Source organism: Ochotona princeps, chromosome 30 (assembly GCF_030435755.1).
Source record: "Ochotona princeps isolate mOchPri1 chromosome 30, mOchPri1.hap1, whole genome shotgun sequence".
Lineage (NCBI taxonomy): Eukaryota > Metazoa > Chordata > Mammalia > Lagomorpha > Ochotonidae > Ochotona > Ochotona princeps.
Window position 1 is genome coordinate 5,629,440 of NC_080861.1, and position 21,642 is coordinate 5,651,081.

Genomic DNA, 21,642 nt, shown 5'->3' on the forward strand with positions numbered 1-21,642 from the left:
GAGCAGCCAGGACATGAACTAGTACCCATACAGACTCCTGGTGGTTGTAAGTTGCACTAGGCTACTGCACTGGGCCCAAGAAATCCATCCATCCTTATCTCCCTACCCAAGACAGGCTGATGGGATGAACTGGAGCTGTGCATTTATTCTTTGTGATCTGCGGCATTACGCAAGTTATCAGCCTTCCACAAAACAGTGAAGATGTTTTCAGATACAAGTACATAGCAAACACAGACTTTCTCACAGAAGCAAAATCTGCTTTCGCATCCCAATGATTGTCTTTTTCGACTTTGTTTCTAGCGCTGAGAATGGGACCTTGGCCACAGGAGCAGCGGGCCTTGTTCGACAGCAGTGCAGTTCATTGCCCTTGTGCTGGCATTAAGCAGTATCCGCCTTTACACATGCGCACATCTGACACTGTGGAGAGCAGGGGCAGTCCAGAAGGTTACAAGTGCACTGGGAATCTGAGACACTTACCGTTCTGCCTCTAGCTCCCTTGGGTCCCATCTCTCCTGGGCTACCAGGGTCCCCCATCTCACCCTAAGTGAGTTGATTAAAATAAGACGGTTATTAAAATCCAATACACAGCCCCTCACAGACATTCACATTTCTAAACTGATTCCAACATGCAGTCAGTTTTCAGGGACACTGCTCTGCTCCACAAAGCACAGCACAGTGCAGTTCTGCTTCTGTCTTAACATATTACAGCCTCAGGGGAGCCACAAAAACACACCCTGTGTTTTATTTTCACAGAGCTTGGCATTTACTGAGTTCAGTCAGTGCTTCTAGGAAAGCTAAAAGCCTTAGGTATGGGGTATTACACTAACTTCCTCTGGGACATGGGGGAAAACTTCAGCCAGGAGAAATCAGGTAATTTTTGTTTGCTTTACATTTTACTTTCCTTCAAGCAATGGGAAAAAAATTCACTTGGTAAATGGAAAGGAAAGTGTTTTAGAAGGAAAATTATCTTTCTTATCTATAAATAAAAAACAAGATATATTTTCAAAAGTCTTTCACTCCTAAAAAAAGTATGGTCTTAAGAGATGGGGAAAAGAAGCCCATCCAATACCCCCATAGAGTTTATTATCTGCTTCCCTTGCAGTGGGCTCTGATACATTTCCTCATCTGAGGAATTTTCTGACTGATCTGCAGTTGCTAGGACGCACACCGTACCTTAGGGCCACTCTCTCCAGGGAATCCTTCTTGCCCCTGTAATTGACAATGGGAGGATTAGTACCGCCCCTGGTGCCCAAGTCCATTCGTATCGGCTTTCATCTCTCCACTGCCTTGTTTCGTTTTTAATGCCTTGCAAAAAGCAGGTACTGAAACAACAGCACGATTGGAAACAAATCCCAACTTTTTTTGTAATATGATACTTTATTTTTGAGAGAAGTTATTGTTAAACTTACACGATAGCCAAGGCTTAACGTTGCACTCAATAAAAAGACCACAGAGAGGCAGAAAAGCAGGCAAGGGGCTAGGAAGCCATTTTCACTGCTTTGATCAACTACGGCAACCAAAGGCTCTAAGCGCGCCGAAGCACGTGTGTGAGGACCTCCTTCTGGTTGCACACAGTATGATAAGCTCAACAACAGTGATCTTAAGACAGATTTCAATGGGAATGTAGGGAGCTTACACAGAATCTAAGCTCAATTATGCCCTTTTCGGTCATCTATTTACCAAATTTTGACCAAAGATTATTGTTGAAGAGGTATGCTAATCCCAGGGCTCCCCTATGGGATGCTGATGTTGTCAGCAGCTGCTTAACCTGCTCAGCCACAGTGAGGCCCTCCAGGTTGTTTTAATTATTCTCTCTTCTAAAGACCTTTTCACTGGATATCCCTCTTGCTAGTTTTGTTTTTAGAAAAGTTTTAGATTTCTTTGGCTTTTGTTCTCCCCAAATTCTCCCTCATTCCCTTTGGAACTCCAATGGGGACTGCACTGGTCCTTTACAATATTTTGACTTTCCAAGAACTTGGTAACCTCTCTGAATCTTGTAGCTTGCTTATGCTTCTCAGTGGTTCCCTGACAGAGGCTCTCGGTCCTCAAGGAAGGCTGTCTTTGCTTGTATCATGTTCTTGAGGATTGTGTGACTATGACTGAGCCCTTATTATCATGATTTCCTGTTGGTTATTGTTCGTCTATAGAAGCCAATAGTTTTGGTGAACTGAGCTGTGGGGCTGCAGAGTTGCTCTGATGAGAGGCACCCTTCAAGCAGGAGCAAGCCAGGCCCTACTTGCCCATCAAGGCAAGAACCAGAGAATCCATTTGCACGTTTCAATTGTGACTTGCACCTTCAAGCATCACACTTTTTCCCTCTGCACCACAATCCTCACAGGCCAGACATCAATACATACGTGATCAAAATGCACTTCAGATGGTCCAAAGTAGCTCCATATGCTGTTTCCCTCTTAAAATGGGGGATGGGGTGGACGGGGGATTCCCATACCCGAGCAACAGGAGCAGGAACTGTCTGGATTGCAGGATGGACTCACCTTTGTCCCTTTACTTCCCACACCACCGTAGCCAGGACTGCCAATGTCACCCTAGAAATAAAGCAGTAAGTCATGAACATTCCAGACTTCATTGCAAGAGCCTATTCACAAGAAGATAAGAGAGCCAGCTTTTCTGGTCCAAGTAGGAGAGACTAGGAAACAGGATCTTCCCTTTGAGCAGTCCCTGATGCTCTGTGACAGCAGCACTTAAGGCAACTAGCAGGGACAATTTACTGTCCCTTGGTCTTCTCATCTATGAAGTGGGAATAGCTGTGCCTTCTGTGTATGCAGATGAGAAAACAGCAGGCACACAGATCTGTCAGAAACAGGAACTTAGAGTATGGCCGCTTCTGCACCACATTCATGTCTGCATATCTTAGCTCTAATTCCTTTTAGTTTGCTGTGCTCACTTCGGAAGCATACGTACATTTTCAGTTTGCCAGACAGAAGCAAAAATGTTACATGCCTGGCCATGCTGAGTCGCAGAGGAATAACACTGGGGTGGGTTTCTGCTGCTGTGGTTCTCATGGGAGGAGAGATTGAAGAAGGGTTACGGGGATGCTAAAGACAAGTTTGGTCCATTTTACCATTTGGGGACAACAGCATCCTAGCCATATTTGGAACCTGGAGGACTGCTGCTTTGGAAAAAGTGGCTAAGACACTAATGTAAGATGAACTGTTCTTTCAAATTCTAAAAGCTACAAATTAGCTTGATTTGGACAGCATCCTTTAACTCTTCAAGAACCATGCCAGATGTCTAATGAATTCTAAGACTCCCAGGACCAGATGAAAAGTAGTGATAAAACAACAAACCGGCAAGCCCCGAGGACCAGGAAAGCCAACAGCTCCTTTCGGCCCAACATCTCCAGGTTCTCCCTGTTAAACAGAACCAAGAAACATGTCTATTAGAATTGTCATGGAAATCAAAAGTGACGGCATCCATCTCCTGTGTATCAGATACAATAATGGAAATCAGTTCTGTGGATCAAGCAAGAGACATCCCAGGAGGCGCTGCTGTTGGCCAGTGGGGTTCTCCGTACATCACTGGAGACCCAGCGAGTCTGATATATTGTCTAGTGCAAGCTGCCATCTCAGCAACCCAGCACTACAAGAGTCTTTTACCATGAATCAAACAGGAAGCTGTAAACTGCTCAAAAAATGTAACGCACTGGTTTCCCTGATGAACCAGATAAAACACAGCTTCCATGGCGATAGTGTCCATCTTCTGCCTAGTAGATCATCAACTGTGGGTTATAAATCAACCCCAGTATTACGTTGAGGAAGGCTCAGCTTCATAGCAAATTCACAAAGCTTTATAAAGGAAAGTTAACCCCTCTTCCAAAAAAATTGCAACAGTTTTAGATTTACAGAAATGTTGTGAGCATACTCCAGACAGTGCCCACCTACCCTCCACATACCCTCCCTGTTAGAGGGCACATTGTCCCAACAAATCAGTGTGGATTTGGCCTATATTGACAACTCCATAGTTTTTATATCATACAGTTTTTCTGTTCCAGGATCTCCCTAGCCTCCTCTAGATTGGGAAAATTTATCCAACTTCTTAATTTTGATGAGTTATGTGTTGAAAGGATTATTGCTCAGGCATGGTGGAGGCTGTCCCTTGCTTGGGTCTCCTCGGATTCCTTTCTGTTGCTTAGTCTGGGCTCTGGAGCAGACCACAGGGATACACTGCTGTTCTCATCACATTATATCAAGCGTGCATTCCGAAAACATGGGTTCTCACTGTTGATATTAGCCTTGACTGCTGGTTGACATGACATTTGTTAAGTGTCTTCACTATCAAGTTACTCTGCATCCTTACTCTTTCCTTCTCTTGTTTTCTGTGGGGGAAAAACTGAGGAAATGTGTGCACCTACACCTAGAGGTGATTACATCATTTTAAGGCTAGAAAGGCAACATAGGAAACAGACGAAAGGACAAATTTCCACCAGCATTGAACTCTAAGGGTGAAGCGAAACAGAATTCCATGAAACAGAAGCAGTTCCCTTGCTCCCTAGACTTTCTTCCAAAACATTCTACTTCTATTTTTTACTTTTACATTTGAAACAGACACAGTGAACATTTCCATTTGCTAGTTCACTTCCCAAGTGCCAGCAGTGACTGAGGCTCAGCTGAAGCCAGAGCGAGGAGGAACCAGGAACTCATTCCAGGTCTCCCATGTGGGTGGGAGGAACCCAATCACTCAATCCATTAGCACTGCTTCCTTCCCAGGGCTACATGAGCAGGAACTACAGGTAGGAATCCAGACTTGTGGAGGAGTCCAGCACTGAACCCAGGATGAACCGCTGGGTTGCATGTCTCCCTGGGAACCTGCATTTGCTGGAGGAGGATAAACATGTGTTTGAGCTCTGGAAGGTCTAGTCCATCCTGGGCTTTAGATTTGGATTTGCTTTGGGTTATTTACCTCCTCAATTCTTGTCTCCTCCCTTACAAAACCCCTGTACTAACATGAAGAAACTGCAAAATTCCATGGAAAAATGAAACTAAAGATGCTTCTATTGATGCAAAAAAAAATCCATTCCGTTTTGGCATACATATTATGAAAACGCACATCATTTCTGTGAATGTTTTAAAGCTCCCTCATGGGGATCTCTTCAGGCACAACTATTTCACGTCTGTCTTCCACATCTTCCACTGTCGACCCCTTTCTCAGTTCCTTCTGATACTCTGGGAGGTTTCTTGCTATCCAACACACAGCATACATTCCATATATACAAAATGTCTTCAAAATGTTAGTGGAAAAACATTAGCATCTAATTCGACAAATTTTTCCAAGTCTTGTGGTACATGCAAGATGTCTGAAACACTCAAGCCCCTGAGGCAGCTCAGGGCAATTCCCACTGGAGACCCGGCTTCCCCTGCAGCTTTCTCCAGGGCAAGAAGCATTTATATCATTGCAGCACCACAAGCCATAGAAATCCCTTTGCCCCTGAATTGCTTCCTCCCTATCATCCCATCCACGTCTCTTAGCATATATGCCAACCAACTAGCTTTGCAGCATCCAGCTGCCGCCTTCCATCACAGCAGCCCACGCTAACGGTCCTCTATTGCAAAACAAACTCCCTTTCCCTCCCTCTCATCTTCTATGCCCAGGAATGTTTTGACTGTTCTTTAGGTGCCTGCCAGACAGCATTATTTTTCACTCTCCGATGACACCTTTCTCCCAGGATTTTCCAACACCATGTCTTCCATGACACTTCCTCCTCCCGGAACGCCCCTTCTACCTTTTCTCCTTGCCAAAAACCCTTTATCTCCTAAGGCCCACTCAGTCCTGGACTTCCATGAAGCCACATTTCCAGACCCAGAAACACTTTTTGTGCTGTGTTTAAATTTCCAGCTCAGCGACTATCCCTATTAATTTTATACCTTTGAGTATGGTCTTAAAAACATTCTAAATTTTGTGGGGTTGTTTTCTCGTCACAGTTAACATGATTACATCTAGAAGTTTATTCATTCAAGAAATATTAACCGAGCTCTTCTCACATGTTAGGGACTATTCTAAACGTTAGGGCTGCTTCTGCAATCCAGAGATCACTGCTCTGCTGTAACTCCCCGGCCCACCCGGAGGCTCAGGGCAGCATCCTGTTGTGCAGATGTGTTCAGCCAAGGTTTGTATGAATGGTGGGAAGACAGAAAGCAAGGAGGGGGGGAGGGAGGGACTGTGGGAGAAGGAAAGGAAGGCCTGTCTCAGAACAGCCCTCACTCCCTGGGATCCTACAGCTCCGACTGGGTGGAGCCCCGCTTGAGACTTCGCTCAGCTGGAATTCCTGACCTCATCAGGGTCCACACCCATATCCTTAGAGGTTTCTGGCTCTCGAAGAATCCAGCCAGAGTTTTGGGGCAATGAAGCGCATTCTCCGTGTTGAAAAGGTTCAGGTCAATGCATCCAGGCCCCAGTTCCCTTGAGTAGAAAACCTCTCTCCTTTGGTGGGGCCAAAGAATGTGACCTACTTTATTGCCTTGGCTTCCCATACGGCCTGGATTCCCTGTTTCTCCTGCAGGTCCTGCAGGCCCCTGAAACGAAAACAGAAATTGTAAATGTAGCACAAATATGAAGCAACTTTCCCTTAAGCCCTTTGTGTTTCTCCTAAGAGGAAAATGAGGCACAGATGGGACAAGAGTTGTGGTTGCCTTGATTCTTACTCTGGAAAAATGTATCACAGCCGTCACAGACCAGTAAATAAAAGAAAATTAATAAAGTAATTCATGCCAGATGTCACTCCAATGATCGCACATCCTCGTGAGTCTGTTCTTCCAAAGAGATTTCAAGTTCTCACTGTTTTTCTCTTAAGCAGATGTTGCTAAAATGCCTAACATTTAAAGAGGCTTTCTCAATAATATTTGCTTTGAACTAAATTCTTATGGATTCCTTGTTTTGTTCAAAAGCTTTTGTTTTTAAGTAAACTTACTGCTACTTGCAAATATGATGTGCACATTACAGACTTCACTGAAAGCAATCAGCAATAACAAAATACTTAAAAGATAAATATACTAAAGTGTTCTGAGTGTTATGTTAGAAAATTGGAAGTAAACACCCATTTTCCAAGAGAGAAAAAACTCTAAGATGCTTAAAACCAATTTAACAACATAACAGGCCCATATTAAGAAAGCTTTAAAATCTGAGTAAAAACCTTAATGACAAGCCTGAACATGTGTCTACAAAGATCCATCAGATCGAATGAAGAATGTTCTTCCAATATTCTAGAAAGCATGCTTTATTTAAACAGCGCTAGAGGTGAACAGTTTAAAAATCCCAATGCAGAGACAACATAACAGCCGCCTGCTGTTGGTAACACCAGGGACCAGATTCTTCCTTTGGGGTAGCCAAACACTCGGCAAGAGGAATCTTTTCCGGCCAAAGTGTTTACAGGTACTTGCAATTCTAGTGCCAGTCTATTGAAATCACTTTCACAATGTTTTGGTCAATTTAAAACTCTATAAAGCAATTGCTATGTAACAAGCACGGGACTCCACAACTTTATTTCAGAACGAGAAGACTTTTGACAACTTACTGTGCTTTTACCTTTTTAAAAGATGAGAAAATTGGACATAAAAAATCCCAACAGGCAGGCTTGTTAAACAGTGAGTTGATTACTAAGATAAGGATCTGCCCACTCCCTCACTCCCTTCCCCCCCTCCAAGCTCCAAGACTCCATTTCTTCACTGCCTTAGATGAAAAAGAATGGGTGGAGAGCTTTCACTTCCACTTCTGCACAGCATCACCTCCTGTTACCTTCATGTTTGTCTAGAGGACATTTTTCTGCCCTGATCTTATCTGTGTTTGACCACATGTTCTTTGAAAACTTTCCATTAACTTCTGTAATGCCAGGCTGTCACAGTCTCCCTGGTCACCCCGTCTTCTCTCATCAGCCTCAAAGAAAACTCGCCCCCTACTCGCCATTTGCAAGGACTATTTGTTGACCTACTTTTTCCAACTCATCCCCACTTCCTGAGTGGTCTGTCAAAACTCCCCAAGTCACTTCTCCACAAGGAATGTACATGGACGTCTTTTCAGTCCAAACCACTCACTGAACACCAGCAAATATACTAAAACAATTATTGGATAGCTCGTAAGAATTACTACAAATCAAATTTATCTTAAATTATGCTCATCTTCTCATATTCTTTTTCTTTAAACTCCTCTAAACACCAAGTCATAAGGTCCCTAACCCCAGCTTATCTCTTTGAAACCACTCTGCTGTGAGTTCACAGTATTCTAGACGCTTTCTGCCACCATCCCTCGTCAACATCCATCGCCATCACTCAGCTTCGTCTCTTATCCTGCATAAATTCTGCCCAGCCTTTAACTTATCCCCCAGCCTTTGGTTAAAGTGAGTTATCTAAAGATTTATTTCTTTGAAAGAAAGAGCGTAACAATGGCCAGACTAAAGCCAAGAGTCAGAAGTTTCTTTCGTGCAGCAGCTTCTTCTAGGTCTCCCGCATGGGTGCCAGAGGCCCAAGCACTTGGGCCACCTTTTGTTTCCTTTCCCAAGCCATTAACAGGGAGCTAGAGCAGAAGTAGAGCAGTTGGACCATGCAGGCAGTGGCTTTACTTGCTATGCCACACCACCAGTCAGAATTTGAAATACCACACTAAGGTTGGTTTTGTGGAATAGTGGGGTGTAACTGACACCTGCAATGCTGGTATCCAATTCATGTCCCAGTTGCTTCACTTCCAATCCAGCTCCCTGCTAATGGCCTGGGAAAAGCAGCAGGGAGACCCAAGTGTTTGGGCTCCTGTCACCCACATGGGAGACCTGGATGAAGCTCCTGATTCCAACCTGGCTAGGTCCTGGATACTGCAATCACGTGGCGAAAAAACCAGTGGTTGGAAACTAGTTCATTTGTGTTCTCTCTCTCACCAAAAAATCAGGAGTCATGACTCCTTTCCCTGTGAAATATGCCACAAAATGTCACATGTGGGCTTATGCCTGCTTGAATGGGACTCAGCATCAGTGAACGGCTAACCCAGACAGATGACCTGTTCAGATGCTGCTGGCAGGGAAGGAATGCTAGTGGCTTCTAACAACTCCTTCCCTACCTCCTTCCAGGTTTCAAGGGGTTTCCTTGATTTGAGAGTGACAACAGCTCAGCAGTATAAAGGGAAGCCTAAGGCATTTCCAAGGGAAAGGGTTTTAGCTTGAGGTCAAATTCTTGCTGCTTTTGTTCTAACAGCTAATACAGTTCTATGGAAAGTTTGTTCTGTGCAGGACACTCAATAGGATAAATACAAGTCTTCAGCCCTCACAACCACACAGCAAGACATGTCTTACTAACACAACTTTTCAACCAAAAATCGATTCTCTAGGCATTTACCCTTGATTCTGTGAATAAATGGATGAAATAAAACAATCTAAATCTGCCTTTGTCTCAGCCACACTGTTCAGAGGCCTATGTATCGGAGACAATTTTTCCCAACATGCAGCATCCAGGTATCAGCCCAGAATGGAGATCTACAAACATGAATCCACAAACTTAATGCAGGAGGTGGGGCCCAGAAAAACCTCCAATATGGGGACTTGGATTGGGGGTTTGTCATGGAGCCCTTGGCAATGATGACATCATTAGTATTAAATGAAGTGGGAAAAGGAAGTTTTTAGAACTCTAGAGTGGCTGGTCCTTGGGTGTAATCAAGTGCTCTGGAACCTGCGGCAGTGGATGTACAGAGCCACTGGAGAACTGCCCTGCTCGCCAACTGTGCGCGCCTCTCCAGTTTTCCTTTGTAAACAATTTGGAGAGCCCATTGATCATGGACTGAACACAGAAAAAAAAAAACTACGTCTTTGAAATGGCATTTCACTGTGTGACAAGGGTATTTCATGAAATGCACAGAGAAAGAAAATTGTGTTAGCAGCCAGATAAATGGAAGAACTGGAGTACAGAAAAGTACCTTTTGATGAATGCTGGCAATGCCAAGACATGGAATGAGTTATGACCCTCCCTCCCCCAGCCCCCGGCCAAAGTGAGATGAAAGGGGTCTTACAGAGCTATGCTCTAAAGCAACTGGAAAACTTCTTTGAGTAACAGCTAGTTGGATACAGCTTTGGATACATATAGAAAAAGCACAACCCTTGGCTTTCCTCCCGTCCACCTCTCAGTATTTTACATAAACAGATGAGCTAATCACCTGATGTATGTTGTCATTGGCTACTGCTGTTTCCACCCCCTCCTCCCAGAAATCTCCATTTGTGATCAAGCATTTAATGATTCAAGGATGTGAATACAAAATAGTTTTTCTCAGTTTAGTCCTTCCCTGAAGCTTCTGAGTTCTCATGATGTTTGAAGATGGTTCCTCTTATGCCAGTGGTAGCGGCGAGTGCAGTTCCCAGCGGCTCCTCATTCACTCACCAGCTGATTCACTACAGAACATGAGTGGTGCTCTTCTAGCACCGGCTGGTACTGTCCAGCAAGACAAAGATCTAGCTCTGAAGGGGACATACCAAATAAAATAGGAGGGATTTTTTTTTTAAACAATTCATGGGAAATGGAGTAGAAAAGCTGAGTTTTGTTTGGTAAAAAAATGATGAACTCCGTATACAATGCCATAGTTTTCTCACAATCTGCATTTTCCACAAACCGTTTGAAGACCATCTTCATATATAAACGGATTTTAAGTCTTTTGCTGTATAGTTAATTTACCTTTTAACTCCATTTTCCACAAATTTTGGAAGTCTCCTTGTATCCTATGATCCCAGGAAGGCAAAGACTAAGTCACATGGGAGCTTTGCTACTCAAAGTATGATCCACAGCCAAGCAGTGCCCCATGAGCGCTAATGGAAGGATGGAGTCCCAGGCCTTGTTCCGGATCTACTCCACTGGAATCTGCTTTATTAAGTTCTCCAGGATATTCTTACTACACTTTGAAGTTGGGAAAGTACTGATGCTATGTAGAGAAATTTTTGTAGCCCGAAGTATCTGTGGAAACCACTTGGGCAGAATTTGAAATGAATGAAACCCTGGCCTCTGAGATTTTGATTCAATTGCTGGGGAAGGCCCCAGGGAGTGGAAGGTTCCACAATCTTCCAGAAGACTCCTGCTCAGGGCAGGTTGAGCCTATTACAAAAGACGGTCTTCTCCAGGCCATGTGAATCCCTAAGAAGACCGAGTCAGAGAGGTGATCTGAGTTGCACAGAGGAGAAATTAAAAGGGCATTTGTTATAAACTAAGATAAGAGATACATGCTGAGATGACTTCATCACATACCTGGGGACCTTTTCTTCCCAGATCTCCTTTTTCTCCTTTCATACCAGTCTCTCCTCTTCGGCCCTAAATGCAGACATGAAAGCATAATTTTCTGAAACACTTGAATACTAAAAGTGGAAATGCCAAGTTAGTGACATGGACAGAAAATTGGGACAGAGTTCCCATGATGTCATTGGTTCCATTCTTGATCTTTTCTGTTCTCCCTCATCTTGTGGGGACCCTAATGTCTCACAGACATGCTGGTGGAGGAGCATTGGACTTGGTGTGTGGGGGAGGGTGCAAACTGTACAGCTGAGCTCTTCAGAATTTCTTTTGCATCGTCATGATAGAACATTTCTATGTTAAGTGAAAAGAAGACCCTTAATAAAAACCTGGGGCTTTAGTATTTATGACTAGTCCTGCTGCATTTGGTTTGGACTTCTCCTTTTCAATTATGGCATGGGGAAAAAAATAAGGGCCTAAGAAGCGGAAGAAAGGACATTAGGGTGATGTGTTAAGCATGGAATCAAGCTTCCTGTAAAGCCCCCGTGCTCTCCCTGGAGAGCAAGCAAATGGAGACCTTTTCAGCTGGCAAGTAACTGCAAGAGAGCAACCAAACTGGTAAGAAGGAGTGGGCCAAGGGAAACCTGCTTACTGCTCTGAAGTTTAAGCGTGGACCCAACTTCTTCTCTGATGTTTAAGGATATTCTGTATAACTTTCATCCATCCAGATGCCAACATTCATTTAGCTACTTTCATTTGTGAATCAACACTTTGAAAACCAACAGGACCATTGTTCGGCATGGTCCAAGCAATCATTCTTTTTCTGGCTTTCCAAACTATGTTTGGAGAAAAAAAACAACAACCCATGAAGCAAAACATTACTGTTTGGTTGTTCTTGGACCCTCCCTCATCTCAGCCTTGGCTAGGCCCTTCCTTCCCTGCCCGTTGTTATTTGAGGCTGCATTTGGCTGTCGCTGGCACATACTTCCTCTCCTCTCCTGTGACCGGTGTACCGAGCCAGCTGCAGTGTGTTCCAGGGAAAGCAAAGAGTGCGTGAAGCAGGTCCCCAAGCAGGCTAGCAAAGGCCAGGCCGAGTGCCACCTGGCAGATCAGCCTGTGGATGACTCCTGCCACGTTTGGAACAACTCCTTGCTATTGAAGAGCCAATTCTCCTACACCACTGGCTTGCAGATGTTACTCTGAGCTGTGACTTGTTAAGTTGACCACGATTTGCAGATTTGAGGCTCAACAGTTTCTTGACTTTAAAGCCCGGCTGGGACACTTTGATATTCAGAGCCCAGTAGGTAAGGACCGCTGCCTGGCAGGTTTACCCTCTTTTCCCTCACTTCTGGATGGGGACAACACTGAAACAGAGGAGGACATGTACTGCACACATGCAGACTGGGCGGCCCCACCAGCTTTTCACCCTGAGACTCCTGCCAGCATGTCTCCTTCTGCAAGGCAGCGACACGGCTTCTCACTCTGATTGGCCTTGATACATACCTGTGTGCCCCTGAGTCCCTGGGAGCCTTCCAGTCCATCTGGGCCGGGGATGCCTGGTACTCCCTGGGATGAAAAAGAACCCTTGTGTTAACATGGCTTCCTGAGAATTTTCTTGCCCTTACATGCAAGGTTTTAAATCAGGATTTTTTCAATCACAGTGACAATGCAAGATCTTTGCTTTTATTCTTTGATTTCTGCATTTCCTGCAAAGTCTACAAGCTCATTGAAGATACTGTTATATATATATATATATATGTATGTATATATATCCTTCCGCTTTTTTATATTTGCACAAGCCTTTATTTTGTTTCCTTAAAGATTTATTTTTATTGAAAAGGCAAATATAATGAAAGGAGGAGAGACACAAAGATCCTCCATTCACTGGTTCACTACCAAAATGGCCACAACAGGCAGAGAGAGCTAAGCTGACCCAAACCTGGAACCTCCTCTGGGTTTTCCACGGGGGTGCAGGGTCCCAAGGCTTTGGGTTGTCCCCTACTGCCCTCCCAGGCCACAAGCTGGGAACTGGATGGGAAGTGGAACAGCTGGCACAGAAGTCAGGGCTCGTACGGGATCTTGGCACGGGCAAGGTGAGGACTTTAGCCACCAAGCCATCACGTTGGGCCCACACTCTTTCAATAAATGTGTACTGTATGCACTTCAGATGCTCTTCAAACATTGCCATGACATTATCTCTTAAAATATTATATTCACTAGTGTGCCAGCCAGGAGCAAAGACAGCAGAGGGTAGCCCAGGTGCTTGCCCCTTCTGTTAATGTGGCAAACCAGAGGAAGCTCCTGGTTTGGGCCAGACCTTTTGGCCCTTTGGGGAGTGAACCAGCAGATCGAAGAGCTCGGTCTCTCCTTTCTGAAACTCTGGGAAGTAGATGAATGATGACAAGCTTACACATTTTCTTTGTACTGCTCTGGAACAAATAAACAATTTTTAGGGCCAAAAATTTCAAAGCTGGGCATAAGATGTCTTTTAAAAATTTATGGAAAGTACTTATTATGAAAAAACACTGTGAATGAATTTAAAATTTTTTGCACCAAAAGAAAAACCTTTTCATTGCATTTGCAATGCCTCTTTCAAAGCATTTTCATATTTATTCACATTGTGTTTTATTTTGGGAATGTTCTATAAAATTTGAAGTCACATTGTTCTGCTGTAAACACTGCAGGTCCACTGTTATCACCAAGAAATGCACAGGGCATTGGATACAGTTTTTGAATAAAATATTCAGAATATACAATTTTTATTAGAGTTTTATTGCATTCTCACAGTCTATATAAGGGATTCTAGGCAAATTATCAGTAAAGTTTAACAGCGAACTGAAAAAAAATCTAAAAGAAAGGTCACCTATTGGGTTACCAATTTGTTCCTGAAATGCAAGCAAAGTTAAACAACTTGGCCAAACTCTCTCTGGTCATTATGTTTTTCATTAAAAGTTTCCAAATATTTATTTCAGAATCAGATGTCTTTGAAATTGTAGCCTGCTTGTTTCCCAACATTTTATTCCATTATCAGAAAGAAGTTTAGACTTGGAAGAGATTTTTGTTGAACACTCATTCTAGTTGTTGATTGGACAAGAAATATTTATTATTTATAGTTAAGAGAAAAAGCTACTGTACCTGTGGCCCTGCTTGTCCCCTTTGGCCACGAGTCACCTAAAATGGAAAGGAAAGGGAATATCTTTCATTCAAAAAATATGCTTTTTATAGTTGAACTAGCAATGAGCATTTTAAAGCGCTGACATAAATGAAAGTTCCCACAAAGGGTTTAAAACATTCAACCATCCACTGTCTCGAAGCACAGTACTGCTAACTCTGTGTCCTAGGGGCACAGGCAGCTGAAATCCACAGGCACTCATGACAACAATGTGGTAATGTGTCCTCCCCTCAACTTTTAGTAGAGCTATTCACAGCTGCAAAATTGGCTGATTGAGTTTTTATTTCTTTTTATTTTTTCCCTTAGCACTGACAAGTAAGCCAGAAATTGGGAGGGGACTTGCCAAAAGGCGGGAGGCCAGAGGAAAAACTGAAAAAAATCGGCTCCATGAACTTTATAATGGCTTAAGTTCAGAAATGAACAATGGTTAATGTTATTTTGAAAAAGTCAAGTAATATACTTACCTGTCCAAAATGAAGAAATCATCCCAAGCAAACAATTTTACTCAGTTCAGTCCATTAATAAAATATTCAATGAAAACAATGATATGGTTTTTAATTCTACCCTCCTAAGAGAGGGTAGGGGTTTATCTAGGAATCTTCCAGATCACTCTTCCATAGACCAGGATATCAACAGAGAATGGCATTTTGTTGCTTAACTTCAGATCACTCAGTAAGGTTATAGCAAGGTAGACATTCAAGATTTTACAAAATTCACTAAGCATCAGACAATTGTGTCTTGATAGAAACCTGAGATGTTCTGAAAGGCCAGTATTGCAAATTTTAAATTCTCCTAATTGTGTTTTAGTAAAATCTGTTGATATCTGATTCTAAGACTCTGTATGGGTGATAAATGACAAGAGGCCTATTTCACTAAGATACTAACAACTTACCTTACCACGGAAGTCTACATCCTATCAGAGGGAGAAAAAGAAATTTCCACTCCTTTAACACAAGGGGTTATCTGTTCTAATTCAATTCGTTTCAGCTTTATTCAGATTTCCTAGGCAGAAAGCACACTGGACAGGAACTATGGGAGCTTAAAGACACACACACACACACACACACACACTCACACACACGTCTTTGACCTTGGGGGTGGCACTCTTACTCTTTGGGTTTCATGGGAGGAGATAAGCATCATAAGTATACGCAAGGCAGAGTACAGCCAATGTCCTACCAACGGAGATGAGAAAGGCATGGATTTCAAATGCTGAACCATCACACTGATGCTACATCTTCACGGCAATGATGCACCACTCTCCTAGAGCCCCGTTAGGATGCCTCCAAAGCTGTACTGAGAAGCACGGAGAGTAGGAACAGCCTCTGGACCCAACGGGAACCAAAGTACACCTTGGTTGGAGGCTATAGTTGCTTCTCATTCTCCTGGATGCTAGACTGACTGTCGGCACTCTAGTTCACAAACAGCCCCTCCTTCCTTCTGCTCCATCTGTGCCCAGCACTGCAGCTTTCTGAAGCCAGTCCTCTCTGTGCCTCACTCCACGGCCCGCACAGTCCTCACAACAAGTCCGTCTCCCTCCAGAGAGGTGGCTGTCAGTCACAACAGGGCAGTCTTCTCCCCATCCGGCCTTCCCTGGGAACATCTAGCAATATCAGGAAACATCTGTCATTGTCACAAGTCGGGAGTGTTGACACTGAGTGGACAGAGGCTAGGGACAAAATCAACACCCTACAATGTACCACACAGCTCCCAACTTGGGCAACCCAAATTGGACCAATATTAAAGTTGAGAAATACAATAAATTATCATATTGCTTTCATAACTCTAGTCAGTAGAGTTGCTGATACAATGTAGGTGTTCAAAGAATACTTATTGAATGAATAAAAGTCAGATTTTGTCAGTTTTGTTCATCTCCTTGCAAAGCACATTTTGCACTTAGTGTAGCAGAACCTTACTGCACAGAACCCGTGTTCCTCATCTCCTGTGTCCCAAATTCTAAAGGCAGCAGTGGGGATTTTTCTTCTTTCTAAAAGACAGACTTGTTTCTACAAAGATTACACATTGATTTTTTAAAATATGTGAATGCAGGAAATATAAATATCACCCCCAAACTGTGTGCCTGGAAGCAACCATCACTGACCTTTGGTAATGATGATCCCTGGCAATGTATCATTTAATGCATTTTTACAAACAGAATTCTAAAGAGTAGGAATGTGATTTAAAAAGGATATTAAAGAGCCTGGCATGATGCCTCAGTGGCTAAATTCTCATCTTGAAATCACTAGGAACCCATATGGGTGCCGGTTCATGTCCTGGCTGTTCCATTTCCCATCCATCTCCCTGATTATGACTTGGGAAAGCAGAGGACAACGACCCCAGACCACAAGCAGGGAACTGGATGGGAAGTAGATCAGCCAGTACAGGAACTGGTGCCCATATGGGGTCCTGGCTCTTGAAAGGGGAGGATAAGCCAGCTGAGCCATTGCACTGGGCCGTTTTTCTATTGTTAATGTCTGTTGTTTCTGGTGACTTGCACCGAGATGTTGAACACACCTCTACCTTGACCTCTTCAGCCACAAGTCCTGCTTTCATGGAGCTGAACCTGCAACTCACATTAGGGGTTGCAATGCTGACGAGTTGCGAGATGTAAGTAATGATTTAGGGTGATGCTGCATTAGCCCTCAGAGGCTATAAAATGGGAAAAGCATGCCCTCCCTAGCTGGGATTTCCTGGATAACACTTAAAAAAATATTTTCCAGGGGTACGTAAGCTGGCTACATCTTTGAGAAAGTAAAATGAACTACAATGCATTTCTGTGTCTATGTTAATGCAGAATTAGCAAAGTGCTCCTCCATCCATCATACTCTGCGTATTTCAAGCACACCCTCTATTCTCATTGTCATGGTCTCTGCCTTGCAATGAGGAATTTGCTCCCAGATACAAAAATATTTTTGGTGCAGTATAACAACTAATTCCATGGCTTTCTACTCAAAAAATGTGATGTATAATACACTACACACCCAGCTTGTGTATACACATGCTCTACTTGAAAACATTTTATATTTTAGGGAAGACAGAGGAGTTATAAGAGGGCTGGACAACTAAATAAAGAATTAAAAAATGTCAAATGATGCAAGAAAGATTTAATTTTGACCTTTAAGAAAGGCATTTAAGTGTATTTCATTATAGGTATCTCCACTTACTGGCTAAAAATTCTATTTATACTCTATACATTTCTAAACAGTCAAGCATAGAAAAAAAATTAAAGTGTTCATTGAAAAACTAAAACATGATTGGGATGATACTCTGCCGGCTCTACCTTCAGACCAGAGATGGTCTCACCAAGAAACCATTGAACTGGGCCTGGCGGCGTGGCCTAGCGGCTAAAAGTCCTCGCCTTGAAAGCCCCGGGATCCCATATGGGCGCCGGTTCTAATCCTGGCAGCTCCACTTCCCATCCAGCTCCCTGCTTGTGGCCTGGGAAAGCAGTCGAGGACGGCCCAGTGCACTGGGACACTGCACCCGCGTGGGAGACCAGGAAGAAGTTCCTGGTTCCCGGCATCGGATCGGCGCGCACCGGCCCGTTGCGGCTCACTTGGGGAGTGAATCATCGGACGGAAGATCTTCCTCTCTGTCTCTCCTCCTCTGTGTATATCTGACTTTGTAATAAACTGAATAAATCTTTAAAAAAAAAAAAAGAAACCATTGAACTTACCAGGACAATAAGATGCTGGACTTTATGCTTGGTAAATACCTCCAATGAAAGAATGTCAACTGAATTTGAACTATGGAAATGCAACAAGGTGGAGCAATCCGCCATGGGGGGAGGGTGTGGGGAGGGGTGGGGGGAATCCCAGTGCATAAAAAATGCCACGTAATTAAAATGCCATGTAATTTAAAAAAATGAAATGCAATAAAAATATGTTAAAAAAAGAAAATAAAATTTAAAAGAATCAACTAAAAAAAAATTAAGAAGGAGACACTCCAAAACTGACCACCTAGGTCATAAGAAAAAAACAGGCTGGAGGTAGGCCTGGCAGTGGTTACTGGGAGTTGGTCTGACTAGGCTGCAGTTCCTGCTGCTATACATGAGGGCCAAGTGTATGGTGGGCAGGCAAGGGCAGGGTCGCAGCACCCATTGGCTTGCATCTGAGTTGGGGCTGGGGACAGAATGGACCTGGCGACTGCAACCACCTGTGTGTGTGTAGGCTGATGTGGATGACAGACTGAGTTGGATCCCACACTAACTGGCACATGCAGGAATTAGGTCTGAAGTCATCTCTGGCAAGGTTTCTTTGAGGACAACTTCAACTAGACCACTGAACTCAAAACTCCAAGCACAGGAAAAATTATAGGATCTGTGTTCTGACAGTGGAGTACATGTGTCAGAACTGGGCCTTTTCAGTTGCTGAATCCACAGCAGTGGATGGCATGCCCAGATGCACATGGAGGACAGACATGACAGCTCACAGAGGCTCTCAGAGGACGTCTAGTACCATGGCGGAGGATGAAGGGCAGAACAAATTGGACAACTCTCCTAGCTAAGTTTTGACAGAAAGTATCTGCATGAATGGAGACTCTAAGGTGGATTATGTCATCCAATGGAAATTGAAAGAATTTCTTCAACCTTGGAGCAATGAAATCACCTGCGTTTCAGAACCACTGAAATCACTTAAAGCATTACCCTCAGAGCTACATACTGGGGACCCTGGACTGACAGCAGGTGGGCCTCCTTCATCCTTGGGTACTGATGCAGTTGAGTTGCTGGGAACAACTCTCTTCCTGTCTCTCCCCACTTCCCCCAAATACAGGAAGGGGAAAAAACAAGATTGGAAACAATTGTCTCATTCACTTCCCTCTATTCCTTCATCCTTTCCACCCTAACCAGTGGTCTGCATGGGAATGCATGCTTCTCAACTATATAAACATCAAAAATTAAAATAAAAAACCAAACAGAACTCTTAGAAGATTTCAGAAGCAATTTCTTTCTCACATATACCCACACCAGGAGTATCTTTTCTTTCTTGTCCTCCCACCCTGCTGAAATTCCAGGACAGAAGGTAGACTTCAAATGGCATCACTGGCTACCTCAGCCTGGCCAGGAGCCCAGACACTCAGCCCTCCCCCGGCTGGTCATTTGGGTTCTCTTTACCTTGCTCTCTGCCCTATTGGGTCATCTGGCTAGCAACTTTCCTACCTCCATTGCAGTGGTTTTCCCTGAGTCCTTTGTCTTATTCTAAGAGAAGTTCTAACTGGATTTTCTTGAGGCTGTACACTCCAGTGGAACCCTACCACCTATGCTCCACAAACAGTCATTCTCCTTGTCCAGAACCATGGGTGGGGCCCTGACCTAGAAAGGTTCTTACCGTCCTTATTCTGGAGCCTGGAGTTCCAGGGGCGCCCAGCTGGCCTCGCCTGCCCTGTCAAAGACACAGACACATGGCAGTGAACACAGCACTGGCACAGAGCTCCTCGACTTCAGCTTGTGGTTCCAGGACCATGGACAGGTCCACACAAATGCCAGTTACACCCCATTTGGAATGTGGCATTCCTGTCCACTGGTCATCAACTACATGAACATGAGCTTTATGAAGGAAGATGTACAGAATGGTAACTGGGCTTTCTCAATCCTTACCACGTGGGATTTGTTTTCAGGGGGTACAGATCACAGAATACTCAAATCAAACTATGCCTACCTCACCATGGAGGGTTTAAAGGAAGCCTACCATCCATCAGGAATGGCTGCTATTACAGCTTTGGATTTCCTACTCTGTCTGGATAACTTGTGTAGATGAATGCACTACAATGAATTAAATCTCACAAAACACACACATCTCCTCTAAGACACAAAGGTATGGAATGTACAAGCCTCCCAACTGTTACCATTTGCTAACAGTGGCCAGTAACATATACTAGTCATTTCTGATGTGGCCATTACAGCCCCACCATAACCTGCAGGCTTTATTAGTAGCCTATTCACTCTTTCTAAGAAAAAATGAGACTTTTAGAAGTGACCTAAGGCTACAAATTAGGTGAGGGACAGAGATCTACCTTTCCACTTCAGACTTCTTCCCCAGATGAGCCCATCAAGAGACATCTCCACAAGATTCAGTGGACATACAGTTTCTATACAACTATTCTCCAAAATGGTGACAGACTGTCTTGTGGGGTTAGTTTCAGGAGAGCTGCCTTGAGGCTGGGGGCCAAATGGATCAGTCATCACTCTGTCATGTCCTAATCGTATGTTGTCTTGCTGAGTATGTGTTCCTCTGATACCACGGCTCTTAAATCAGCTTCCCTAGTTGTTAGAGTTCAGATAGTTCTCCTTAGCAAGAAAAACTTCAAGGGCGTGGCTTGGGGCAACTAATTATCCTACATTTAAACACAGAAGAACTCCAATCTCAGAGTTGCACACAAGCAGCAGTGAAAGATCGTTATGCTGTTAAGAAGCGTTTTCTATATAAACATTAGCCTCTTTGATTTCAGATTATTTTTCAAACATTTTTATATTAGATCACTAAGAACTTAAGCCTCGGGGCAGCCATGCTGTCATTTTACAACCTTACTCTCAAAGGCCCACATAATTACTTGTCTTCCACGTTCTCCTTTCAAGCCCTTGGGTCCTTGTATGCTATTATCAATTCCAGGAATTCCCTAAAAAAGCAGGAAATAAGAGAGGCAAGTTAGTAAGTTTCAGACGTTTCTTCTCAAAAAAAAAAAAAAAAAAAAAAGAAAGAAATATAATACATTTAGCTGTCCTTTCAAAAAGTTCATAACACCCTTGAAAACAGGTTCACGTTTCAAGTAGTTTAGAGTTTCTCTTTTTCTTCCTGTGTCAGGAGCTCGAGGGTGAGCATGCAGGGGGCAAGCAAGATCCTAGCATGGGAGGCACAGCCAAAGGAAGCCAGACTCTGGGTCACACAGGAGGACATTTGTGCAAGGCTGCGGAGACCTCTTCTGGCTCCTGCCACCTTTACATTAACTCTTGTTTTCTGTTCTTGGAGCCTGGCAAAGTCATACCTGAGGGTAGTAGGTTTCACTCTCCCTGCCCTTGGGAAAAGGAAATGTTAGTTCCACCAAAGGAACAGGAACAGGTCGAGTCATGCTGAGAACGAACCCTGCCACCACAGACACTGAATTTCCCTAGATACTCATCCTCACTTTCCTAGGTTAAGAAATCCTGAAATCATGAGTTCTTTCCAATACTGATGCCAATGTTCCAACAGAAACTCACTGAACATATTTAGAACATTATTCTTTGTGCACTAAACCAAAAGCTTTCTATATTAGGTAGTAAGGAAAACCAGG

General features: G+C 43.6%; 1 protein-coding gene across 1 annotated transcript in view; it reads right to left on the minus strand.

Annotated features, from left to right (window-relative positions):
- COL6A6 (collagen type VI alpha 6 chain) overlaps positions 1-21,642 on the minus strand; it is a 79,336-nt gene that overhangs the window by 24,336 nt on the left and 33,358 nt on the right. The window contains 10 exon segments of the mRNA XM_058657173.1: positions 478-540; positions 1,174-1,209; positions 2,496-2,546; positions 3,309-3,371; positions 6,468-6,530; positions 11,220-11,282; positions 12,705-12,767; positions 14,337-14,372; positions 19,701-19,754; positions 20,923-20,988. Coding sequence (XP_058513156.1) covers positions 478-540; positions 1,174-1,209; positions 2,496-2,546; positions 3,309-3,371; positions 6,468-6,530; positions 11,220-11,282; positions 12,705-12,767; positions 14,337-14,372; positions 19,701-19,754; positions 20,923-20,988 — 558 coding nt within the window.